The sequence below is a fragment of the Trachypithecus francoisi genome, unplaced genomic scaffold (assembly GCF_009764315.1).
Source record: "Trachypithecus francoisi isolate TF-2019V2 unplaced genomic scaffold, Tfra_2.0 Lachesis_group1, whole genome shotgun sequence".
Taxonomy (NCBI): domain Eukaryota; kingdom Metazoa; phylum Chordata; class Mammalia; order Primates; family Cercopithecidae; genus Trachypithecus; species Trachypithecus francoisi.
The window spans coordinates 176,551,305-176,579,085 of NW_022681454.1; the positions used below are offsets into that span (position 1 = coordinate 176,551,305).

Genomic DNA, 27,781 nt, shown 5'->3' on the forward strand with positions numbered 1-27,781 from the left:
TCAGATTTGTAAATTATGACTTTGAGAGTACCATAGCACAGTCTAGCATGTGATAAAAAAAAAAATGTCTGATTGGAACTTAGGAGAGGACAGTTCCAAGTATGTGGACACCAGAGCTATTGAGAGAGCAGAAGCTATGAGTGAATCAAATCACATTGAAAGGGAGAGTAGAAGATCTGGTTACAAGTGGAAAAAAAAGGTGCAAATATGTGAGTTTACAGACTGGAGTTTCCTGTGGCTTCATAATAAAAGACAACAACTGTGTAAATACTCAAGGATCCACTTTCTCCTACTGGATGCTCTATCCCTCATTTTTTGAAATCTTCCAATCTGTGTCTTCCCTTGTATTTTGTATCATTTTCTGTATTTGATCTTCTTTCTTTGCTCCATTTTGCTCCTTAACTGCCCAAATGTGGTCATTCCTCTGCCTCCCCTTACTTCTTGCACTTTGCACAATGTTCATTTTCTCTCTTAAAGCTTGTGAGTAGGTAACATCTTAGTCTCCATATTGTCTCATCTTAGACCTTTTTTCCTTCCCCTTCCTCCTTACTCACCTCCGTTTTCCAGGTCATTGACACTCATGAGATGAAACTAGAAACCTGGGTTCCCGTCCCGATTGTGTTGCTTACTCCTAACTCCATGACTGGGAGAGTCAGAGCACCTCTCTGGATTTTCTTATCCTCACCTGTAACATAAAAGACTCCTTAGTAATTAAAAATCGCTTCCTATTCAAAAGAAAATATGTGATTCTACCATTTCTTTCCACCTTCTCATAGGCCCCTGTCAAGGTGTATTCCAAAAGAAACAACACTCGACAAAAGTTAACCACGTTCCCTCTGCTAAAACAGTTATGCATATTGCATTTCGGTCACACTAGTATCTTATGTGTTCATGTTGGTGGTAGAAATAGCAATTTATAGTAAAGAAATAGAATTTTCTCTTTCCAAATGGATGATACCTACTTTTTAAAAATATTTCCCACTTAACTAGAAGCTTCCCACAGCCCTCCCTGTCCTCGCTCACTGCCAGGGTGTGGGTCTATGTACAGCTGAACAAGCACCAGGATACAAGGAGAACAAAAGAGAAGGAGGGGTTTTTCCTCTGAGCACTTCCAGACCCGTGGAATAAATCCAGGAGGATGAGGGCGTGCACAGTTCTGCTTTACAGATTCTTTGGAGCAAAAATTTTCCTTGCCATCAGCTGTCTAGGAGGTCTCCATTTCAAGACCGGATTGCTAAACAAATAGGCTATATGCTACCCATGTCAGCCTTCCTCACTCAATAAACAATTTAAAAAAGAAAAAAAAAAAAAAAGACTGGCTTAAACATGATTCTTCTCTTAATGATGGCTAACCCAGAATCCTTCGAATCCCTGCGGGAACTAATTCTGGAATGCCCTGACTTGGATGCCTTTGTCTCAAGGCCTGCGAATTTCAGCGCTGAGCGTTACCACTTTGTCAGTTCTCCATGATGTGGTAATGACTATGAAAGGAAAGAGGCATTGGGTCACTATTTTTGAATTTGATCCTTGAAGAAAATGTCATTTCTGTGACCATCTATCACTATGCTCAGTGTTCAAAAGGGCTGGACCAGAGAGGAGTGGGGGAGGCTCTGCCCTTGTCTACATGCCTCTGAACTCATGTTAGCTGGGGTGTTTGAAAAAAAAAAAAAAAAGAATAGCAGCTTGACTGCAGACTACTACCCTTTCTGGTTTTATGGAGCAAAGCACGGGTCAGAGTTTGCCCCATCAGCCAGACCTCCTAATTAAATGCAGCAGCAACAAAGAAATGCACATTGGGGTTACCCACCCCCAGCCCATACAATTCTCACCCCTTTCTCATCAGGATCCCCTTAGCACCGAGACCAGACTCACGTAAAATAATACTGTCTTTTTCTTCTTTCGCATTTTTTCTGCCATTTTTGATGACAGGTAGGTAGCAGGCAGCAGAGAATCAGGTGGTGCCATGATGTGGCGCAGGCGACTGCTCTACTTCCCTTGGTGATAGAAGCATTTTCTATCCAGAACCTGATTTTTGAGGATTTCTTACTACCTTGCTACAAATTATGATTTGTCTATGAGATAATGGTTAAAATACATAAACCGCAGGTTCCTTCTCAGAAGACTTAAATGTAAAATCTTTTGATGTTGCTGTTGCAAATCACATTATTGCCATGAAGATTCCGCATCAGCCCGGCGTTCCACGTTCACTGTTTGTGCACATGTCCCTCCTCAGGAAGGAGGATCAAGGAGAGATTTATGCCTACATGTTTAGTCATGACAGGGTTAGTCATTGTGTTCCACTTTACCTCAACAACAGATAAGAGGCTGTTACAAATTAGCGTTGTGGGAAAAGCACTGTGGTAACTGGTGACAAGATGGAGGGGATTGTTTGTTTTTTTTGTTGTTGGCTGTTCAACTATGGAAGGAAATTTGAACCTAAGCAACTCTATTAGATTCTCCCTCTGTGTAAAGTGTGTGTGTGTGTGTGTTTGTGGGGGTGTGTGTGTATTATACACGTAACCCACTAACCAGCTCTGAAAGCAGGCTAGTTCTGGGATGACCCTGAGGAAGATCCCGAGGAAGGCCCACTCATAAGGAAACTTGAACATGTATCCCATCTGGAGGCTTTCAGAATGAACCCAAACCAACATCTGCTGCTGTCTTGCCTGCCCAGAACAGGCTTGGTTTTGAACAGAGAAAGCAGTCACATTTCACTGACTCTCATTCCGGCTTCCCTAGGTGAAAATGACAGAGGTGTGGGCAGGGCATTGCCGCCAGTATATATGTAACGACACAGGCTGGTCTCGTCTTTGAGTCAGGCCAACTCAGGGTCAGGCTGAATTCTGGACCAACAATCCACAGAAGGGACAAAGAGCACGTCACTCCACAGGAGAGCCCGCCCCCAGAGTTAGATGACTTCTCTGCTCTGGCGTAGGCACTTCTCTAAAGCTGTGCTCTCATTTACACAGATTTTCTCAAAAGCACAAGATAATTTTTAAAACATAACCTTTGGTTAAAGAAGCCATTTTATGGGGAAGACGATAAATACTCCCGTTGTCAAGTTGTAAAGAAAGTTTTCGAGAACTGCAAATGGTTTCCATGTGAATAAATGTGCAATATCAATAGGCTGTTGGTATTGGGTTGGTAACAGTCTAAATCAGTTGATTTTACTCTCCGTTGAGCATCTCCTGAAGATGTGTAAGTAGAAAGGTATTATAATCATGGTGTTTCAAAAGATTGATTTGGTATCAGTGCATATGGGAAGAGGCAGATAGACCCATTTTAAGAGTCTAGGGCAGCTCTGGGAATAGAAAGATAAATATCTGAGAGACATTACCAAGGAAAAGGAAAAAGTTAGGAGCTTCACATCTGCAAGGGGCAGAGAGAGAGAAAATTTCATGTCAGGTTGAATGTAGCATTCTCAGCTGAGAATGACTGAGGCTGCTATTCTCTGAGACATTTGTCGATAATCCCATTACTTAGGAAACTTTAAAAAGAGATTTAAAAATATACCACAAAAAGTAAAACAGCAAGTCTAGGCAAACATGCAATCCAAATTAAAGACGAACACATAGATAAACATCAGCTCAGGGCATCCCATCAGGGAAAGAGCGGCAGGTCACGGAGAGCCTGAGGAAGTCTATCCTCTCCAGCGAGAGTCCTTTGTAAAGAGGAGCCAGGCAGGAGCAGGAGGGAATGTGCTGTGTGTTACGAATTTGAAACCATGAGGCTAAGGCCAGAGGAATGCAATGGAGGGCATGACGTTGATGTCCTATTCACATTCCCTGGAGCCTATTGCGTTGTACATGCAAAAAGCTAATAAAAGAAAACTGCCTCTCAAATCTACAAGCTGGGCAGGGTTAGTTCACCACTAAGGCCAAGCAACATTCAATTGAGCCACACAGTTGCAAATAAGCAGAGAATCTGCCCAGAGGCATATCTAGTAGTCGGAAAGGGCTTTTTAAGACCTGGAGCTGGCCGGGCATGGTGGCTCAAGCCTGTAATCCCAGCACTTTGGGAGGCCGAGACGGGCGGATCACGAGGTCAGGAGATCGAGACCATCCTGGCTAACACGGTGAAACCCCGTCTCTACTAAAAAATACAAAAAACTAGCCGGGCGTGGTGGCGGGCGCCTGTAGTCCCAGCTACTCGGGAGGCTGAGGCAGGAGAATGGCGTAAACCTGGGAGGCGGAGCTTGCAGTGAGCTGAGATCCGGCCACTGCACTCCAGCCTGGGCCACAGAGCGAGACTCCGTCTCAAAAAAAAAAAAAAAAAAAAAGACCTGGAGCCAGAGTGTTTCAGAGGCTAGGCGGCCATTCGTTGGTGCACTGGTTTTCCTTTGTCTAGGTAAAGAAGAGTTAGCCTGATGCTTATGGGAGTACCTGCCAGTCGTCTTGGAAGACTGACTTTCTTTCACTCCCTTAGTCAGAGTCCCCGGGTCGCTTTTTTAATGTCTTTCCTTCATCTTGTTTTCATTTCTGTTGACATAGGTGCTAATCTGTGAAAAAGTTTTTACCCGTCCACACTGAAAGGAAAAAAAAATGATGTGGAGAATGTTTCAGAAAAGCTTTATTCGTTGCTTTTAAAGAACAGTCCTAGGCCGGGCGTGGTGGCTCATGCCTATAATCCCAGCACTTTGGGAGGCCGAGGCGGGTAGATCATGAGGTAGGGAGTTTGAGACCAGCCTGGCCAAGATGGTGAAACCCCGTCTCTACTAAAAATACAAAAAAAAAAAAAAAAAAAAAAAACTTAGCGCAGTGGCGGTCACCTGTAATCCCAGTTACTCTGGAAGCTGAGGCGGGAGAATCACTTAAACCTTGGAGGCGGAGGTTGCAGTGAGCCAAGATCGCACCACTGCACTCTAGCCTGGGCAACAGCGCAAGACTCTGTCTCAAAAAAAATAAATATATATATATGTAAATAAAGAACAGTCCTTTTGGCCGGGTGTGGTGGCTCACTCCTATAATCGCAACACTTTGGGAGGCCAAGGCGGGTGGATCACCTGAGGTCAGGAGTTTGAGACTAGCCTGACCAATATGGTGAAATCCCATATCTACTAAAAATACAAAATTACCTGGGCGTGGTGGCGGGGACCTGTAATCCCAGCTACTTGGGAGGCTGAGGGAGGAGGATTGCTTGGACCCGAGAGGCAGAGGTTGCAGTGAGCCGAGTACCACTGCATTCCACCCTGGGCGACAGAGTCAGACTTGTCTCACAAAAAAAAATAATAAAGAAAAACAGTTATTTTGAAAGAACTCACCCTGAAGGTAGGTCCCGCCTCTCTTTGATATGTTTAAATGGCCTTGTTTATGAAACGATGGGAGTAACAGGTAGTAGTTTTTAATTTAAAAACCCTGTGTTGATCCCTGATTTTTTTTCGTGGTTTGTAAAATTGGCAAGTCAGGGAGCCACTCTCACCCCCACCTTAGGTTCCTCATGAAAACCTCGCTTTCTTTAAACCTTCTTCAGCACCTCATGTTCTCCAGTGAGGAGATTCACCCAAGGCTCCCTTCCAGTATGACTCTGTGCTGGCTACTGTGCCTCAGCCAGGCCCCTGCACCCCCTGACACCTTCCTCCGCAGCCCTCCTAGCCCCACCCGGGCCCCCGCCGACTGCCTGATCCCACGTCTATTCTGGGGCCTGGCTTGGTCCCCACCTGGGTGCAGCTCTTCCCCAGCTAAACCAGCATGAACACATCTCCCCTTCTGCTCACTCTGGTGAACGGTAGCCTCACAGGACCCTCATTTTTAATAGTTAAATTGTCATGTATGTGACCTCTGCTCACCCAGACTTCTCTGTTTTCACAATATCCTTATACTTTAGCTTGCACAGAAAGGCTTTTCTGAAACTGTTGGGTGCCAGGTTAGATAGGAGCTCTGAGGACCCTGACACCGGAGCAGCCTTCCTTGTGCAAACACTTCAGCCCTGTTAGTGCCTGCACTTAGGTTCAGCTACTCCTTGGAAGGCACAAATTCAGAACTTCCAGGGCTAACCTGTTAAGCTGGGCCACTAAGATCCCAGCTTAACCCTCTGTCATTCTAACTGTACTACCTGCAAAGGTTACTTGTATATTTATTTCCCAAAGAACCAAAGGCTAATAGGTGAGAGTCTGAACGCTCAGCTTCCTGGGCTGTATCTCCCTGTGCCCAGGGTCCTGTGATACAGAATGCCTGCCCAGCAGGGAACGGAACGTGTGGCAAAGCCAATGAAATAGCAAAGTCAGAGGTTGCAGAAATGCTTTCTACAGGAGAAAGGTGAAGTGTCTGCTTCAGATTGAATGAGGCTAGAAAATACAAACCAGCAAAAGGGTCAAAAAAGGGCAGGGGAGAATGAATCAGCAAGCTGCTTGCAGGCGGTACCATCTATATACAGCCAGAGTTCCCAGCTTTAAATCAGGCACTGTGATCTACAGGAGGGCTAATGGGCCTGGGGTCAGCTGCACAAAAGTTCCAGTTACGGTCCAGTCAAGAGACAGAGTGAGAGCCAGATCAAGTCAGCTAACCGCCTCATATTTTCATTTTCCATCTCCGAAATGGGGGAAAATAGTGCAATACAGAATTCTCCTGTGTAGAGGCATTCAAAAGGGGTTTTTTTTTTTTAACCCAGTAGCATGTTCTTCACATCGTACTATGAGATGTGTAATGTGCTGCAAGACTTACACCAAATGTAACGACAGAACTTGAGGCTGGTTTGTCAATAATTCTGTAACTCTGCTCTGCTTGCTCTATAAATAAACCAGTGCATGTTTGTTGCCTCAAGAGCAGTAATTTCTTCAAAAAACTGATGACAGCAATGAACTCTGTTGGATTTTTCATTTATGCCTTCCTTTGCCAGGGCCATTTGGGTTGGCGGGGAGGACATCTTCAGCTCTGCCTTTTTTGAGTCTAAACAATGATTGCACTTAATGGTGCATTTGCTTCCTCTGCGTCTCCATCCCTGGCTTCTCCCTCCTGAGTGCCCGTTCCTGCCGCTGGCTGAGCAGCGTGGCAGGTTGTCAGATCATGTCAGTCAAACCCATGATCTGACCGATACTGTCCCCACGGAATTAATAGGATCAGTTCATCACCTGGCACTGAACAGACCTCCGTCCCTCGCCTTCCTCCTCTCTTTCTTCCCTCTTTCTACTATAACATTGTCCTGGCGGAGTCTTCTCTGTCTTTTTCACCTAGAATCTTCTCCTAATGACCAATCACATTTTTCAAAATGAATGTTTCACTAGAAACTCCCTATTTCATAAACAAGTGAAATTGGGGGAAAAAAAACAAAAAAAACAAAAACAAAAAAAAACACTTCTCTATCCTTTTATTCCAAAATATCACCTAAGTACCTTTTTGACTCCTCACTCCTGTGTTGCGCCATGTTTTCACCTATGCTTATGATCCCCTGTCACTTTAAACTCCCCTGGTAGCCTGTCTTTCTCTAACAGTGTTGTTTCTCTGCTAGTTCTGTGTCTGGGCTTATTTTAAGTAGGATGTTGATTCAGGTCTCATCTCACTGGGAACCTTCAGTGAGTGAAGGAGTCTTAGAATCAATCTGAAATCCTTTAGTGTATTGTGGTCCCAAGGAAACCCCTAATTTCTCATCCAGAATTTTGCGTTTTTTTTTTTCTTTCTTCAGACGACACTGTCATTTTTGAAATTTTCTCTGGTGCTGCCACAAATATAAAAGTCACAAAAATTCAATTCTTTACTCAAATGTTGCTTCTGTGATGCATATTTATGAGCATAGAACAGCTTTTAAAACGTATTTTAACACTCAAATGATAAGTTCCTCTTATATTTGTCTGCTAAAAAGAGTAAGCGTGTAATAAAAAAACAAATAATCATTAAATGTCAGGAAAGATTGCATCTCATTTCAGTGAACACAGTAAATCGTCATGCAAGATATCCCCCATTCTTGCAATATCACTGTAGATAAGATGGGTTATCGTCACCACTGCCAGCATTCAAGCTCTAATTTACCATTATGAAGTATGTCAATCACTGAGAAATAAAGTCTTTAAATGGTTCTTACTTTATTAATTTGTTGAGGATGTCTGAAGATACTAAAAGGATTTTTTACATATGCAAATGCATACATGCACGTAAACATACCGTACTGTACTGCCACCGAGGGAGTAAGTTAGTAAATCTTTAAGAACCGATGTAACAGTGAATTAAATCTACTCTGTAGAAAATATGAAGGAATACTAAGGAATTTAATATCAGCAAACATGTTCCCATTGAAACAGCAAATTAGATGTGCAGGAGGATTTTGGTCACACTTCAAAGAATCATGTGTTGAGACGGAGAGCTGGTCTGTTTACTTGTGTTCTCACTGGTGAGGTTTTTCTATGTTAAACAGGTTTTTGATTACTTCAAAGCATGTTTGAAGTCCTCACTCTGCATAGCTCACTCACAAAGACAAATACTCCTCCAAATTTGTGCAACTAATATTGCTACACATTGTATTTATAAGTCAGAAGAAACTGCAGTTTCCTATTTAACACCGAGTTAATGTCCCTTGTATTTAGCTATGACAGTGAAGGTCGTCTGACAAACGTCACGTTTCCAACTGGAGTGGTCACAAACCTGCACGGGGACATGGACAAGGCCATCACAGTGGACATCGAGTCATCTAGTCGAGAAGAAGATGTCAGCATCACTTCAAATCTGTCCTCGATCGATTCTTTCTACACCATGGTTCAAGGTAAACATGAAAGCATCATTTTAAACGAATCATTTTAAAGTGCCACCAGCACCCAGATAGGATGTGCCAACACCCAGTTTCCAAGATGAACCAGAAAAGGGAAGATGAAAATATAAACCTCTAGAAATATTGGTGACATAATCTACAGTGTATAGGTAATATTTATTTACTTATATAGACATATTTTAAAACCACATATAAAATAATCTCTCAACCTTGGAATACTGTCCATTTCCATTCCCATGTATTAAAACAGCTTCATTCCAGCCCTTCAGGTGCATCCTCAGACGATTTTTGCATCCCCTAAGAGTTTTCCAGAGCAGGTCTTCTGACCACCATCGGAGTGTAGTTTGAGACATAGCACTCTTTGAATCCATATATGATGCAGTATTTTAATCTGCATATCATGGAAATTTTAAACCAAATTACAAGTACACATTCATGTAATGCCTGGAATGTCCATTTTTTCATTCCATCTATAGTCATCTGGATGCCATATCTCCATAAAGGACCCTCCTTGCCATATTCCTTTCTAAATTTTAAAAATCCTGTCTACAATGACATTTGTAATTGTGAGTTCACAACTCTAAGAATACTTAGTAAATCTGTATTCAACTTTTTGACTCATTTTTTTTTACCTGTTCCATGAAGTAATCTCTGTAACCATCTAAAACTGCTATTTCTAGAATTCATTTCTTACCCAAATGGTCCTATATTATTTAAAAATTTTAAACTGAGGCAGTAGTCTACAATATGAGCTTTTTTGTATGAAATATAAAATGTCTTCCTTTATTGAAGTCAATTTCAGAGGGAACATAGCTTTCTATTTTTGGTATTCAAGGTATAGATATTAATCCTTTCAAAGGATCTTTGACAGGAGATGCAGGGATTGGGTGCAGGGGAAGGAAGTCTTCCAAGACCTTGGAGGTGTATACATCACCCCCCTGAGAGACCACATATGTGCCTCTTTACAAAATATTTATTTAGTGCACATCCCATGGAGGCCGAGCTCTCATTTCATCAGGCAAATGAGAAAAAGAAGTCTATTAAACTGGAGAAGGACTTCAAATTCCCCTAAAGTTTGCCTTTAATATTTAGCCAAACCTCTGACAGCATGAAATGCCAGGGATCAAAGTTGTTTTTTTTCTTTTTTTTTTTTTTTTACACAATTATCTGAAAACATGTCTACACTGCATTGAGAACCAACACAGGTGTGACCAAGAAACCCACAGTCCTGTCCCCACAGGCACTGGGTCCAGTGTATGACTTGGGATGGACTGTTATTTTTCATAGTGAGGGGGGAAGAAAGGATAGGAAAGAAAAGATGGCCATTATCCCAACTCCTGTTGAGGAATCTGAACAATGAAAGTGAAAGTTATTTCAACTCATCCAACTCTTCTCATTCCCCTTCTCTCAATCAGAAATTTAGATCCCATCAAACGGGCACAACCGCCAAGTATTTAGACCATATCTAATAGTTCATGTTTTGTGCTTCTCATTCTTTAGATCAGTTAAGAAACAGCTACCAGATTGGTTATGATGGCTCCCTTAGAATTATCTACGCCAGTGGCCTGGACTCACACTACCAAACAGAGCCGCACATTCTGGCTGGCACCGCTAATCCGACTGTCGCCAAAAGAAACATGACTCTGCCTGGTGAGAACGGCCAAAACTTGGTGGAATGGAGATTCCGAAAAGAGCAAGCCCAAGGAAAAGTTAACGTCTTTGGTCGCAAGCTCAGGGTACGTACATGTCAGAGAGCAGGAGATAGCTGCAGCCCTCTGATTGGTGCAGATGACCCTGAGGGCAGGCGGTGTCTCCTGCTCACCCCGCTGTGTCTACACTGAGTATGAGCACCACACTCAGTATGGTTCCAGTCCCACGTGGGCCTGTTCTGGCAGGTGCAGCTGGGGAGGCTGGAGGGACGTCAGGTCGTGAGAGGGCTGAGAAGAAAAAGCAGTAGGACACTAGAGAGAAAAGGAGACCAGGAGTGAAGGTAAAGCAATGGCCATGAAAACCAGCTCCAGATATCTTCCAGGTCACTTTCATAGGGCCATGGTCCATTCCCAAAGTGGACTCCAGCAGCTGCTCTTCGTTCTGCTGAGCCCCAGACGCTGCTGCCACCTGCATCCCCATTTGCTGCCTCTACTCACTGCTGCTTCCCAGGGCCCTGGGCCTTGGGCCACTGCAAACACAAGGCTAGTTCACAGGCCTCCCTTGCTCAGCTGTCCTGAAGCAGGGGTCACGTGCACACATGCACACAGCGTCACACCTGTTCTCAGATGCAGGACTTCATCAAAAGACACAAAGACATGGATGACCGCTGTGCCCCGCACTCTGCATACCAAAGACACAGCACCTAACTAGAGTTCAAAGAAATATGTGTTCCAGATGAGGCTTTCCTTTTTGCTAATAGTAAACCTCATGGGAGAATCAGAACATCTGTGAATCTGTTTCCTTATCTGTATCATGATATCTATATTATGATATAGATTATACATTAAATACCATAAGATAAGACATATATATATAGAGAGAGAGAGAGCACGCAATATTGCAGATAAATGAAATTTACCCTATACTACCTCTGTTTTACACAGTAGTTATAAGAATCAAATGAGATAATGTGAAAGTACTTTGAAAACAGGCTGGGCGCAACGGCTCATGCCTGTAATCCCAGCACTTTGGGAGGCCAAGGTAGGCGGATCACTTGAGGTCAGGAGCTCAATAACAGCCTGGGCAACATGGTGAAACCCCGTCTCTACTAAAAATACAAAAATCAGCCAGGCGTGGTGGCGGGTGCCTGTAATCTCAGCTTCTCAGGAGGCTGAGGCAGGAGGATCACTTGAACCCGTGAGGCAGAAGTTGCAGTGAGTCAAGATCGTGCCACTGCACTCCAGCCTGGGAGACAGAGCAAGATTCTGTCTCAAAAAAAAAAAAAAAAAGAAAAGAAAAGGCATGGTTATATATTCCCAGACCCACACCCAGATAGCCTCTTCTACTCACACACCAGATGGACAGGAAAGGGCTGTTGAGCTTGCTGGATAGTCAAATTTCACTGGAAAGAGGGAGGAGTGGGAAATACTTTGTCCGGAAACTGACCACATAACATATTGCCTGCTGTTCTTGGAGACAAGTTGTAAGTAAGTGTGCGCTTTTTTTCTTTGTAATACTGCTTTGCAAGACATAAAAAGAACTTATGGAGAGGGAAAGAGAGGAAACCCAATCTGAAGTCCCTGGTTCTCTGCCTAATCCTAAATGAAGAAAATACCTCATTTGAGGAAGGAAGAGCCCAGTGCACACAGACATGGGTGTTACTTTCTTTCTAAATGGCAGAGCCACAATGCCTCAGCAAGACGTTTTAGAAAATACACTATTTAAAATGGCCTGTGCCATCCCACCGAAAGGAGATTTCCAGCTGATATGTTTGATTGCTCTCAGAGAGACAATGCCAAGATCACAAGGGAGGGTTTCTTACTTTCAAGATAAGATTGGATGTGCCAGCTCTGACTGCTAATTTCATTCCTCTGTGGATTCTAAGAGAGAAATTCTAGGGAGAAAGTGATGATGTGAAAATCTGGTTTAAGGACTGAGCCTGGAGTCTGCCAAAATAGAAAAGAGGGGAGAGGAGAGAAAGAACTGAGCCCACCAAGACAGTGAGAATCAGCCCAAAGAGCCACCCGTTTCCCTTCCACTCTTGCCTGAGACAGAGGATGCCTCCTCTCTTAATGTTGCATTATTTCCTAGCAGAAAATTCTGTTCATTTTTAAGTTGTGGACCTAAATTTAGCTATGTGCCTGTCACATGGTGGGCACTCAAATATTTATCCAATAAATGAAAGAATGAGGAAAGCCAGCCTTACAATATGAATTCTCTCTAAAATGCATATTGCCATTGCATCTAGATCTTCCCGAGAGGGGCCATGTGAACAGCACATCCTTGCAAATGTGTGACTGCTATAAACCTAACACTAGAAATAACAGGTTAAATGGAAATAATAGAGATATCATTCTCTCTGTCTATACTATATGTGTGTGGTGTGTGCGTGTGTGTGTATGTGTGTGTTTTCCTGTTTCTTTTTTTTTGAGATGGAGTCTCTGTTTGTCACCCCTGGAGCGCAGTGGCATGATCTTGGCTTACTGCAACCTCCGTCTTCTGGGTTCAAGTGATTCTCATACCTCAGCCCACCAAGTAGCTAGGACTACAGACACACTCCACCATGCCCGGCTAATTTTGTATTTTTAGTAGAGATGGGGTTTTACCATGTTGGCCAGGCGGGTCTTGACCTCGGGACTTCAAGTGATCTGCCCGCCTCGGCCTCCCAAAGTGCTGGGATTACAGGCGTGAGCCACCACGCCTGGCCATATATATATGTTTAAAAAGTAAAAAAGGCAGGGAGTAGAAATGGAAAAATCGTATAAGAAACCAGCAACATGAAAAGCATTTCTGTGAAACAGTGCATTAAGAGACAGGCTGGACACAGCAGAATATAACAAGCACAGGAAACTGTGATAGAGATATAAGGAAGCAGAAGAAAGACACAACTATTCTATAGTTACTTGTTTGTAGCTCATTTTTTTAAAAAATAGGCACATAGATAGCAGTTGCTTATCTGTGCCTTATAATATTTGGTAAATATTCCTAGGTTTTATCACTGCTGGATTGTAGAACCAGCCTTCAATCAATTACAAAAAAATTGTCATGGTGTTCTAATAATAAAAGTCATCTAAAGCTGCCCAGATTCAGAAGCTTAGAGAAGAAAAAGTTGTAGTGAATCATTTTAAAAAAGAAAATCTCAAAATTTGAAAGCCAAACGTGTGTTTAAAGGCATGCATAAATATGATAGCATATTTAAATCTCATTATGCCAGTCACATTTGGTAGTGGCCTATTTCTCACTTTAATCTGAGCGGCACAGCCTAGCGTGGGACTGCACAATGCACTTGGCACCGGCTGACGGACCAGACACACAAAACAACCTGTAGCAAGTTGATGCTCTAACGGGGACACAAGAGAGTCTTGATATCGTCACCCAGTGTACTGGGAAATGAGCCTGCCCTTCCTCACTTCCCCACATGACATCTTGGATAAGTCAGTGTAATCCCCTCTGCTGGCGTCACTCCCTGGGAAAATTGTGTTGTGTCATGTTCTTTTCAAGCATATTCCAGAGGGAAGATTATAGCTGCCCACTCCCAACATCAAAGTGATGTTGTGATTAATTACAATCATGCTGAACATGATCTTTGAAAATGGAGATTTTTTTCCATGCTTACTTAAAAGAAGTATACATCACAAGGGAATTCATGGTGATCTCTTATTCATACACAACAAATGAATTCATTTTTATATAGCTGGAGGTATAGCAGTGATCTGAGATAGGGTTTCACTTTTAGATTGTTATTTAAGTGTGTGCGTCTGTGTGTCTGTGTGTGTGTGTATAAATAAATTTTTTTTTCTTGAGACAGGGTCTTGCTGGGATGCCCAGGCTGGAGTGCAGTAGTGTGATCTTGGCTCACTACAGCCTCAACTTCACAGGCTCAAGTGATCCTCCCACCCCAGGCTCCCAAGTAGCTGGGACTACAGGCACGCATCCCCACACCTGGCTAATGTTTGTATTTTTGTAGAGACAGGGTTTCACCATGTTGCCCAGGCTGGTCTCAAACTGCTGACCTTAAGTGATCTGCCCGCCTCCGCCTCCCAAAATCTTGGAATTACAGACATGAGCCACCCCTCCCAGTCTTAACCTGATATTTTTAATAATAATTAAAAATATTTATTAAAAGACTACCAGAAGACCAGATACAGTGGTTTACACCTGTAGTCCCAACACTCTGGGAGGCTGAGGCAGGTGGATTGCCTAAGCCTAGGAGTTTGAGACCAGCCAGGGCAACATGGGGAGACCCCGTCTCTACCAAAAATGCAAAAATTAGCCGGGTATGGTGGTGCACGCCTCCAGTCTCAGCTACTCACGGGGCTGAGGTGGGAGGATCACTTGAGCCCAGACAGTCGAGGCTGCAGTGAGCCGAGATTACACTATGGCTCTCCAGTCTAGGTGTCCCAGTGAGACCCTGTCTCAGGAGAAAAAAAAAAAAGCCACTGGAGCCTGAAATAATGCTGGCACTTTATGACTGTAACAAAAAAAAAAAAAAAAAGACTTGAAAAGTTGCCCTGGTGTCATAAAGATGTGGTGAAGCAAAACCATGTCCTGGAACACAGCTGCCCCTGTTCACAACACCCAAAGGAGAAAGTCCAGGCATGGGAAGGAGGGTGAAAAACACGAGATCGGTTAGTATCTTTTGAAATTTTCCATACTGAGTAACAGAGCAGTGTCTGGAAACAGTAAGAATGGTTAAAGCCTTGGCTTGTGTTGGGAATTTGGGAAAAAACACAGCCACATTCTAAGTCATTTGGTTTGAGGATACAGGAAAGGCACTGCATCCAGCGTTTGTCTGGATAAGAGAAAAATCAGAACTTATGTCCAGATGGTGGGTCTCACTGCTTCCAGATGCTTGTCGAAGTCACACACAGTGATGGCATCATCTGACCTGCACCTGGGTGTTTCAGTGTCACCTAGCCACACTCACAAACCAAAGGTGCAAATCGGAAGCCAGGGCTGGGCATGGCGACTCACGCCTGTCATCCCAGCACTTTGGGAGGCTGAGGTGGGCGGATTACCTAAGGTCAGGAGTTCGAGACCAGCCTGGCCAACATGGTGAGACCCCGTCTCTACTAAAAATACAAAAATTAGCAAGGCCCGGTGGCACATGATTGTAATCCCAGCTACTCAGGAGGCTGAGGCAGGAGAATTGCTTGAACCTGGAGGAGGAGGTTGCAGTGAGCCAAGATCATGCCACTGCACTCCAGCCTGGGTGACAGAGTGAGACTCCATCAAAACAAAACAAAAAAAGTCAGAAGTCTGAGCAGCATAAGGGCCATGAAAAGATGGGGCTCCATGCCTGTCTCCCAGCAGCAGCACATCATACCCACTCTGTGGTCCAGATTTCCCATGCTCCAACCAGAGGAAATACTGCAGAGACGAAGGAGGGTCCAGGACGCAGTAAAGAATTAATACAAATTAAAATGAATGCCAAGGAAAATGCAACACATGGGCAATAATAACATGGCAGCCCTGTCCCCGGAAGCTACAGTCAGTCTTTCGTAGTTCCTCCAAAGCCCGGAATAATCTAAGTAAGAAAAAAGAGGGCAACTCTAAACATTCAGGGTATTTTTCCTTTCAAAACACAATCACAGGCACTCAAGAGCCCTAAGAAAACCATTTAAATTGTGCAAAACCTCTTCTTGAGGCATCCAAAAATGGAGTGCAGATATAAGCTGAACAACTTGGTTCTGCCATTTATCAATTTGATATCAAACCTTTCTACGGACTTTAAAATACATATTTGTAACATTAGCTGGTAGCTTCTTTCCAGGGTACACAAAGCATTCTGCAAAGCTCAACTCGTAGTTTCACAAAATTCACATCAGGCGGGGAGCAACTATGGAGCTCAGAAAGCCTCCAGCTGACTGGTCAGAGGCAAATAAAACTCACTGAAAGACAGGGCCTAAGGGATCTAGGCCACCTCTTTATTTACAGATGGACAAAACAGATTCAGGGGGGTTGAAAGCCGAGGTCAGGCTGCTTCAGGTCTAGAGATCAGGCTTTGGAGTCCTGGGTTCCTCCCCAGCCACCACGCCTGACAATCTGCTGTGACACAGTGTTGCCGGGTGTCTGCCCACATCAGCTAATAGAACTGAAAAGTTAAGATGTAATTTCTAGGCCAGGCATGGTGGCTCATGCCTATAATCCCAGCACTTTGGGAGGCCAAGGCAGGCAGATCTCCTGAGGTCAGGAGTTCAAGATGAGCCTAGCCAACATGGTGAAACCCTGTCTCTACTAAAAAAACAAAAATTAGATGGGTGCAGTGGCGGGCGCCTGTAATCCCAGCTACTCAGGAGGCTGAGGCAGGAGAATGGTGTGAATCCAAGAGGCGGAGGCTGCAATGAGCCGAGATCGTACCACGGCACTCCAGCCTGGACAACAGAGCGAGAGTCCGTCTCAAAAAAAAAAAAAAAAAAAAAAAGGCAATTTCTCTCCAGGGCTCTGCCTTCTTGTTTTTTTGTAAATCAGCTATCTGGATGCTTCCTGCCCTCAACATCATTTCTTTTTAGCTTATCGAGCTACCATTCCACGGACTTCACAATACTCCCCTTGTACAGCCAATTGGAAAAGTTTAAGCTTAAGGAGTATTTTTGCATGGGACATGTTTAATGTCAATGATAGAATGCAAAAGGTAGTTTTATTCCAAATAATTTTACAACTATATATGATGTATGTATATAGACATATATACAAACATGTGAGTGGTTGTGTGTGTGTGTAAAATGGGTCAGCTGGATCTGTCCATTTTGAAGGTTCTAGCTAGAATACAGCTATATAAAATTAAGATTTTCCCATTTAATTTGTAACAGTCCAAATAGTTAATGAGCATTTTGGAGTGTAAAAGCCACCCCTCCCACAAAGGTGCTGTAGAAGACCAGAGAATGAATAGGCCATGGTGTGTACCCTTCAGAGGTTCACAGCCTGCAAACACTGGAGACTATTTGTAAAGCAGAATTTCATCGGGACCACATTTCTAATTGCAATAACGAATGCTGGGTTGTGTATGCCTCGGATGGCAGACAGTCACAGCCAGATTTAGTCCAAGGTTCTGGACGTGGCACCGAGCCACAGAGACTCTATGACAACACATGGTGCTGAATTTGTCAAATAAGTACAATATTCAGATCATGTGTATGTGTTAGTAAAGGACTCTGAAGTCCCTGCCAGTTAACCAGATCTTCTCCAAAGAAAGAGGCCTTCTCAAAAAATTGTGACGTTGCAGCACTGGGCCAAAAGCAATGATCTTGTTTATAACCTGCTGCTATTGAAACTCATTAATAATTTACAGTAATGTGGGTTCCAACTTCTACTTAACTGCTCTTCAAAGGGCTAGAGTCACATTAACCACTGTGTTTTATTTAATGTAGCCATGATTAATTTACTAAGCAATTATTTTCCAGTGTCTTTGGGGGAGGAGCTTTGAGTCATATGAATAGGTGTCATCAGTTGCTTTAGTTTACAGAATTTAATTTGAAATGCTTTTGAACAAATGCCAGGCTGTCTTTCTGCTTAATAAAACATTTTAAAAGAGCAGTTAATCTACTGCCTTGCACTTGTACCCAAGAAGTTGCTAAATTAATTTACTGACAAAGAGAATCAATCATCATAAATGGTGTTTAAACAATACTGGGGACTCCAGTGTTGGAATAACATGATTTATTTTATCATCTTGTTGGTGTTGTAACAGGTTAATGGCAGAAACCTCCTTTCAGTTGACTTTGATCGAACAACAAAGACAGAAAAGATCTATGATGACCACCGTAAATTTCTACTGAGGATCGCCTACGACATGTCTGGGCACCCGACTCTCTGGCTGCCAAGCAGCAAGCTGATGGCCGTCAATGTCACCTATTCATCCACAGGTCAAATCGCCAGCATCCAGCGAGGCACCACTAGCGAGAAAGTAGATTATGACGGACAAGGAAGGATTGTATCTCGGGTCTTTGCTGATGGTAAAACATGGAGTTACACTTATTTAGAAAAGGTATGCCTACAAAGTAAGCTCAACAATCGGGAAAGGATAATTCACATTTTTCAGCAATCATCTAGAGCACTAAGGGGGAAAGAAACAGTGGCACATGACTGAGTTCCTTCTATTATTCGAAGTATCAATACAGAAGTCACACTGGCACAGCAATGATGAATTTCAGCATTAGCAAAGTAGTTTCTCCTTAGTTAAGTTCTACTGTCTGAGACCCTTTTAAGTGATTTATGATGTAAACAAACAAGCATTAACATTGTCCACCTGCCAAGCTTACACACTGCCAACATTCACAAATTAGACCTTGAGCATGTAAGTCGCTTGTAAATGATTTTCGTGCTAGCTCTTTCATTTAAGAGGGAGCCTTACATTAGCACAGTTAAAGCTGTCAGCTGTGTGGTGTCCCTGGCGGAACTTCAACATAATCATAAAAAGCATGTAGATCCTAGTTATGCATTATTAACCAAAAGAGGCGATTTTCTTAGAAAGCCACACTTTTGTGTACCCTGTGGCATCTTTCCTTTCTTCTACATATAAAAGGTAAACATCCTAGATTAGGCTGTTTCCCACTCTCGAGAACTTTTCAGAGTATCAAAAATGGAGACTTAGAGTTACACATGTGCAAAATGCTAAATGTATGCTGTGTGGCTTGGGGTATTGACTGGGTCAGAGGAAATGAAAGTAAAAGAAAGGGAAGAAAAAGGCAAGGGGACTGGGAACTGTTTAGAGGGAGCCCAGGAGCATATCATTGAGAAGAGCCACTGTCACAGCATGACAGAGGCAGTGACCAAGAGCACCTGCATGCATCCAGGAGGATCAGAAAAGACAACAGACAGATCTTTCTCATCGTCTCTCTCCCAAATCCCTAAAATCCACCCAGACTATTTCGATGTTCTTACTGGGATAGGTGCACTAAGCCAAAACTTACTCATAGCAAAACAAGTAATATTTTACAAACTACCATGAAATATGACTTTAGATGATTCCAAAAGTAGGTATTAATTCCTGTGAATTCAGCAACAGTCCAAGCTTTCCTTGGAAGAATGCAAACTATTAGGAACAATTCTCAGGACATTTACTACACAACCTGCATGCAAAAATTGCCCCTAGGTCTGCCCAAAGAGGAGATTCTACAGAAGCTGAAGTCAGGCAAAGGAGAAGACCTCGCAGGACTCTCAAGCTACACATCCTCCCTGTGCCAATGTTGTTCCATTTGGCCCAACAGGGGTTAGAGGAAGCTTCCTCAGAGGCAAGAGCCACCCACAGCCCTGTGTTACTGCTGAGCTTGACTTAACTAGCCTGGGATGACCTTCTCTCACGTTTGTTGGCCTAATAAATGACTGTCATTTGTCTTTCTGCAGTGGCTCATGAAATAGGCAGAGTTCATTTTAATATATTTACTCATTTCATAATTTAGCTCCAAAGCAGTATGAAGTCTAGAAACCATTCTTACTGTTCCTGAGATACAAATCGGATTTGGTATCCACAGAAAGAAATGGAGATTTACTGTTAGTACAGAGGCCTTGTAACAATTTAGCCGTATGTGTATATAGAATATTTCTACTAAGGGCATTTATAGCTGTCATTCACCATGTGATTAATTTCACGATATTTTTTGGTGTTGATGCTTCATGTACACTTTATCCATTTTTGGCTAATTTTATGTCTTTATAAAATAATATTGTGAATGCTTTGCCCTTCCGCCAAGTACACTAGAAATCAAACATGATTTGAGTGGTTCTTCAGTCAAATGAGGGGGGGAAAGCCACCTTACTAAATAATTGCTAATTATGGATGGAACTGCATTCCCCATATGCTATTTTCTCCTCAAAATATTGTGTGTAAAGCAGCTTTGATCATGCCTGTATTATGACTAATCCAGATCCACTGACAATCTGCTGGTTGGCTATGAATGTCTGGGAAAAGAATGGTACCATCCGTCGTGACAGGCAGCACGTTGTGAATCTTGAGCCGCTAATTGCAGAACCCCTCACAATTAAGCATCCAAGCAAATTAGGCAGAGAAACATTAACAACACACAAGGTCAAGGATAACTCAATTAAAATGAAGATCATTTTCTCTAGTGGAATGTTTCTGTGCATTTGTGGTCACTAAATCTGCTTTTGCATCTCCTGTTCACAAACACTGGGTAACAGAATGTTCTCTCTTTACAGTCCATGGTTCTTCTGCTTCATAGCCAGCGGCAGTACATCTTCGAATACGATATGTGGGACCGCCTGTCTGCCATCACCATGCCCAGTGTGGCTCGCCACACCATGCAGACCATCCGATCCATTGGCTACTACCGCAACATATACAACCCCCCGGAAAGCAATGCCTCCATCATCACGGACTACAACGAGGAGGGGCTGCTTCTGCAAACGGCTTTCTTGGGTACAAGTCGGAGGGTCTTATTCAAATACAGAAGGCAGACCAGACTCTCAGAAATTTTATATGATAGCACAAGAGTCAGTTTTACCTATGATGAAACAGCAGGAGTCCTAAAGACAGTAAACCTCCAGAGTGATGGTTTTATTTGCACCATTAGATACAGGCAAATTGGTCCCCTGATTGACAGGCAGATTTTCCGCTTTAGTGAAGATGGGATGGTAAATGCAAGATTTGACTATAGCTATGACAACAGCTTTCGAGTGACCAGCATGCAGGGTGTGATCAATGAAACTCCACTGCCTATTGATCTCTATCAGTTTGATGACATTTCTGGCAAAGTTGAGCAGTTTGGAAAATTTGGAGTTATATATTATGATATTAACCAGATCATTTCCACAGCTGTAATGACCTACACGAAGCACTTTGATGCTCATGGCCGTATCAAGGAAATTCAATATGAGATATTCAGGTCGCTGATGTACTGGATTACAATTCAATATGATAACATGGGTCGGGTGACCAAGAGAGAAATTAAAATAGGGCCCTTTGCCAACACCACCAAATATGCTTATGAATATGATGTTGATGGACAGCTCCAAACAGTTTACCTCAATGAAAAGATAATGTGGCGGTACAACTATGACCTGAATGGAAACCTCCATTTATTGAACCCAAGTAACAGTGCACGTCTGACACCCCTTCGCTATGACCTGCGAGACAGAATCACTCGCCTGGGTGATGTTCAGTATCGGTTGGATGAAGATGGTTTCCTACGTCAAAGAGGCACGGAAATCTTTGAATATAGCTCCAAGGGGCTTCTAACTCGAGTTTACAGTAAAGGCAGTGGCTGGACAGTGATCTACCGTTATGACGGCCTGGGAAGGCGTGTTTCTAGCAAAACCAGTCTAGGACAGCACCTGCAGTTTTTTTATGCTGACCTCACTTATCCCACTAGGATTACTCATGTCTACAACCATTCAAGTTCAGAAATTACATCCCTGTATTACGATCTCCAAGGACATCTTTTTGCCATGGAAATCAGCAGTGGGGATGAATTCTACATTGCATCGGATAACACAGGGACACCACTGGCTGTGTTCAGTAGCAATGGGCTTATGCTGAAACAGATTCAATACACTGCATATGGTGAAATCTATTTTGACTCCAATATTGACTTTCAACTGGTAATTGGATTTCATGGTGGCCTGTATGACCCACTCACCAAATTAATCCACTTTGGAGAAAGAGATTATGACATTTTGGCGGGACGGTGGACAACACCTGACATAGAAATCTGGAAAAGAATTGGGAAGGACCCAGCTCCCTTTAACTTGTACATGTTTAGGAATAACAACCCTGCAAGCAAAATCCATGATGTGAAAGATTACATCACAGGTAAGCATTTTGATTCTTTTCCAAGTGCTGGAGGACTACCATCATTAGATTAATACACAAAATAACTGGAAATGGTTTTTTAAAAAACTTCATACTTTGCTCAAGCAAAGTCACATGGCTAACCTTTTAATGTGTTTATTTCTCTATGGAACCATAGAGAAATCACAAAGGGAAAATGAGACATAGTTACTTCCTATTCTGCCTGCCAGTGCCCAAGGCCACTAGTTTTTGAAATGACATGAACTCCAGTCATTTAAAGAAGGGGAACATAGGGAAGCAAAAAACATGATGAACACAGAGTCCCAAAATTGGAGTTCCAATCTCAGCTCCTCTCCCACAAGCTGTGTAGCTCTGTAAGCCACATGTTTTTTGAGTTTCCATTTCCTTACCTATAAAACTGGGATAATAGTGCCTAACTTAGGGCACAAATATAATACATGAAATTCCGCAATAAATAGTAACTACCTTACGAATGTTTCATTTTGGGTTTTTTAAATACATGTGTGAAGTTCTCATAGAGATGATTAAGGTGAAACATAACACAGGGTGACACCATTTCATCCCTGGGAGGTGTTTAATTCCTGCTTCACCACCATCGCCTCAGGACAGTCACGAAGCCATTTCTCCCATCAGTTGCTTAGACAGTGGATCCTGTGTCTGGTCTCACTTCTGTCTCTTACATCACTGTCTTCATTGCCAATGCAGTTCTTGCATGGTGACAATACTAATAGGCATACTAATTTTTCCACGAATGTGGGATAACTTTCAGGGTACAGATTTAAGATCTTTCCAAGTTTAGTGCATGTCACTTTTTTAGTTATACAAGATGTAGAACATCAGATCCCACTATTGCCACCATGGAACAACCAGCATGTGAAACAGACAAGGTCCTTGCAAGCTCTACTCTAGTTCCCTTCTTCACTCAACCTCTACTCTAAGAATTCTGAATCCTGCTGCTCCTACCTTCCATTCCTGATATACAGCACCATTATTAACCCCTCTACCACATTTATATTTCCAGGAGGAAGGTTCTTTCCTGTTGTCTATTTTTGGGCTTGGTTTAAGGTATTTCTGTTTTGTTTTGGCTTGTGTTAGATGCTCCTTTAGGCTGCCTCTTTTCTAGCTCAATATTTGAGGTGTACTGAGATGTCTGTTCTTTCAGTTCTCAAAACAGGCTCAACAGGTTGCCCCGTTCATTTCACATCTGCTTCCTACCTTTCCAGACTGCCTAAAGCATTTTATATCTCTTCCATGTGAACCAGCTGAAAGTCCCTTCTTTCTACCTCCTGATTCAGCAGCACCCTTATTCTCATTCAGGGTTTTTCAGTACACATCTGCATTCAAATCCCGTTATTTTAGCAGTACTTTTCAATACTCACGGCCCTCTGATTTTCACTGTTATGCAGACATTTTTCAGAGTAACAGAATTTTTGCCCCCAATACTCTTAACATTTGGGAGAATTTTCTCCCAAAAATAAGGCCCTCCCACCCCCCAAACTCAGATACACTCTCATATACACACTAATTGTATCTCTTTGCATCCTATGTGAACCACTTAGGGTTTATTTCTCCCCACCACCACTACTGCCACCCCATTTCAAATAGAAACAATACCAGTGGTTTCAGAGCCATATGATGCCTGGACGAAGGACCTGCCAGCCTGGCAATGAGGTGAGAGTCTGTGCCCTAGAGAAGGAAATAGGAATCAAGTGGCTCTCCATCATTCTGACAAGCAGTTTACCACTGGTTATTTAAGGGGTGTTGACAGGGGCTGAGAAAGGCTGGAAAGCCCCCAGCTCCTGAATTCATCCTCTCCTAGCAACGTGGACTGCAGGGAATGCCATAGCAGCATTTTCTGAAAAACATCAAAAGAGAGATGGAACAGCATAAAATATATTAGGTGAAATGCAATTTCAAATTTTCCAGCAATGTGCTTAATATATAAAATAATCTACACCCAACCGCACTCATAAAGCTGCAAGCCTGCTGAGTAGTTCTGTAACATTATAACCTCCAGAATAGAATAAAAGCCTTATTCTGAGCTTAATGGCTTTTGGAGTCACATGGCAATATTTTAAAATACCATCTTAAAGGTTTCCAGGTTCTTTCCCCAAAAAGTTTGTCTCCACCTGTGCACAGTGAGCCTTTGAAGTCATAGCTGATGGTAATCAGGACTTCTGTGCCCTTGGCCAGTTTTGCCAGCTTTCAGCATTCATCTTTGATTAAGAATCAACTGTTGATTTTAATACTCTCAATTTAGGGGTTTTAATGATAGAAAATGGGTCGTGGAAGTCCGCATATCCTTGGGCAATCGCTTTGGAGAGCTAACAACACACTTCTATTTGAGACCAGCCTTTACTAACTACAAAACAAATTTCGTTTGTTTTCTGCAAGTTATATCTCTCTCCTGCTGCTGTGCATTGTTCTTACCCTTGCTATCACCGTTACTAGCACAGGTTGCAACTTAGCAGGAATGACGGCTTACCCAGTCTGTCTGAGCATCTATTACTCGGCAATTTTCGTAGCACTTGCCATAGTTCTGCTGTGAAGTTTCCCGTCTTCATGTCTAAAAACAGAGGAAGTTTAGGTTTGTAGGACGAAAGCAAACATGTGCTTTTTTTCAGATTATTAATTGTGACATGGGATTTTCTTTTTACGGTAAGAATTTAAATGTATGAAAGGACAAAACTGCAACACCTTTCATTTTGAACATTCTTCTCCTAGATGTTAACAGCTGGCTGGTGACATTTGGTTTCCATCTGCACAATGCCATTCCTGGATTCCCTGTTCCCAAATTTGATTTAACAGAACCTTCTTATGAACTTGTGAAGAGTCAGCAGTGGGATGATATACCGGTAAGAAACAAAAAAACCTACGGAAAGGTGTTAAGTAGCTTGTGTCTTATCTACCCATATCGAATGAAAGCACCTTTGTGAAAACTGTACCAAGACAGTTTGTAATTTTTTGACTCTTTTAGGGGAAAAAAGCAACACTTCCTCTGCATTTGTGTTCAACAAACCAGAGGCCTGTTAAACAGGCCTAAATATGTTTTCAGCAAATGCTAATGAAAAGAGAGAAATGCAGAAGCTCACTTTCGAGTGGTGGCTTTCTAAAAAGAACCCCAAGAAAGCATGGACCTGAAGCCAAAAATATACTAAAGAGGGCCCAGAACCCATTTTACAAATTAGCAGCCCACAAACAATGCCACAAAGTTCAACTTCTTTAAAAATTAACAGTGTTTCGGCCTAGCAAGGTGGCTCATGCCCGGAATCCCAGCACTTTGGGAGGCCGAGGTGGGCAGATCACCTGAGATCAGGAGACCAGCCTGACCAACATGGAGAAACCCCGTCTCTACTAAAAATACAAAATTAGCCTGGCGTGGTCGGGCATGCGCCTGTAATCCCAGCTACTCGGGAGGCTGAGGCAGGAGAATCGCTTGAAGCCGGGAGGCGGAGGTTGTGGTGAGCCGAGATCACGCCATTGCACTCCAGCCTGGGCAATAAGAGCGAAACTCCGTCTCAAAAAATAATAATAATAATTAATAGTGTTTCATAGGAAAAGATTAAAAATTTAAAAAGATTAAAAATAAAAATAAATGTCCCCTGGTAAGGGTCCACCTACAACCAGGAAGGTTTATGGAATTTTCCTGAGCATAATAGATCAAGAGGCCTGTAACCATTACAAGAAATAAAAGAAATATCATAGAAAATTACAAAGTCAAAGCTGCTGCTTCAGAAAGTGGCACGTCTAATCCCCACTAGTCAGAGATCAGAAAGGAATGCACAGCAAAATACCAGAATTTCCAGCTTACAGTAAGAATAATTAGACATGGAGAAATGGGGTGACTCTATGATCATAAGAAGACAGTGCAGACTTTCTTAGAGCGATTAATTCCCAGCCACCCCTTGAGCAATTTCCTATCAGTTCAATGAAAACAAAAAGAAGAGGCAGCCATGGTTAACACACACACAGGCTGTCTACAGTACCAGTGCCTGTTGTTGTTTCATACCTAATATAAAAGCAATTCCTTTTTCATAAGTTACAAATATAGTCATGTGTGTGCAACATTTTGATCAATGATAGACCTTGTATAAGGTGGTGATCACACAAGATTATAATATCATATATTTTTTTAAACTGAGATGGGGTCTCACTCTATCACCCAGGCTGGAGTGCAGCCTTGACCTCCTGGGCTCAAGCGATCCTCCCACCTCAGGCTCCCAGGTATCTGGGACCATAGGCACATGCCACCACACCTAGCTAATTTTTTATTTTTCGTAGAGATGGAGTCTCCCTGTGTAGCACAGGCTGGTCTTGAACTCCTGGGCTCAAGCGATCCTCCTGCCTCTGCCTACCAAAGTGCTAAGATGATAGGCATGAGCCACCGGGCTCTGCCAACACCGTATTTTTACTGTAACTCTTCTATGTTTAGATACACGAGTACTTACCATGGTGGTACAGTTGCCTGCAGTATTCAGTAGTCACTGTATACAGGTTTGCAACCTAGAAGCCATAGGCATCCCATATAGCCTAGGTGTGTAGCAGGCTACACCATCTAGGTTTGTGTAAGTGCACTCTATGATGTTCACACAAGGATGAAATGGCCTAATGCCACATTTCTCAGAATGCATCCCCGTGGTTAAGCAGTGCATGACTGTCTGTCTACACTGATATAGTGGCATGAAGACATACCGAAGTTTCCTACCGCATTCGAACATGCACATCCTAATTGTGTATGACTTTCCAACATGCCTGAAAACACTTACATCTAACTGTACAAATGGACTTGCCAGCTCTTTTCCTAAGCAGCCTTTGAAATATGTTTCAAGTTCTCTGTCAAGAGAAGCACACCATAAGGATAGCAAAGGGAATCGTGGGCAAAGACATTGAGGCTGCCATAAGTGCAGAAAAACAACTGTTTCTTTCATTGCCGCAAATGAAACAGATGTTTTCATTTGGGAAACAATGGCCAAACATCTGGTAGTATAAGAAATGGCTGAGTTAAGATGCCCCCAATTTAAAACATTTGCCAATCTAGACGGCCCACTGTCCCTAAGTCTGAGAAAAATAATTGTTTTCCTAAAGTAACAAATATCTCCAGCTGCCCCACCGTCCACTCATCCCTGTACATTTCAGTTCTGCCGTTACACTCACCATCTTCAGCTGAAAACTGCCAGGAGAGGGGACAGAGTTGACTTAAATACAAGCATGTCAAAGCCTACGAAGCGGGGCCCAGTGATCCGCCTTAAGTATCCCCAGCCGTTCAGATCCCTCTCTGTGTGTGGTGGCTTCTCAGCCTCCTGTGGAGAAAGCTGCGAACATGGAGGTCCGGATGAGCTGGGTTCCCCACGTGGGGTGGGCGTGGGAAAAGAGCCTCTAGAAACTGTAAGAGAAAAGCAAGAAACAGGACTATTTTTCCCATGTTAGAAACGAAGAAAGCTTTAAAGTGATCCACGATGAGTGAGCCGTTTGGGGGTTCCAAAGCATTGGGATCACCTTGGGGAGGGATCTCCAGTGCTTCCTCCCCAAGGGCTAACAGCCTTCTGATCAGGGAAGGACCCCGGGGCTTCCCTGCCTGCCTCGGCGCTGCCCGCAGAGCCCCGTGTGTGGGTCAGGAGTGGGGAGGCTCCCGGCCGCCTCTGACGCGCCCCCTGTTGTGTTTCGCCC

The 27,781-nt window shown here is 43.0% G+C and overlaps 1 protein-coding gene and 1 long non-coding RNA gene across 2 annotated transcripts in view; one reads left to right on the forward strand and one right to left on the reverse strand.

Moving 5' to 3' along the window:
* Positions 1 to 27,781, forward strand: part of TENM3 (teneurin transmembrane protein 3) — a 117,574-nt gene that overhangs the window by 86,304 nt on the left and 3,489 nt on the right. Inside the window, exons 14-18 of the mRNA XM_033215751.1 lie at positions 8,513 to 8,688; positions 10,195 to 10,430; positions 18,035 to 18,331; positions 20,503 to 22,114; positions 24,839 to 24,969. Of these exons, the coding sequence (XP_033071642.1) occupies positions 8,513 to 8,688; positions 10,195 to 10,430; positions 18,035 to 18,331; positions 20,503 to 22,114; positions 24,839 to 24,969 (2,452 nt within the window). The remainder of the gene's footprint in view (positions 1 to 8,512; positions 8,689 to 10,194; positions 10,431 to 18,034; positions 18,332 to 20,502; positions 22,115 to 24,838; positions 24,970 to 27,781) is intronic.
* LOC117086171 lies at positions 545 to 27,773 on the reverse strand. Its single transcript, XR_004438226.1, has 3 exons — positions 27,269 to 27,773; positions 24,600 to 24,680; positions 545 to 685 (listed from the first exon to the last, which is right to left on the reverse strand). It is a non-coding gene; the product is annotated as an uncharacterized LOC117086171 (long non-coding RNA).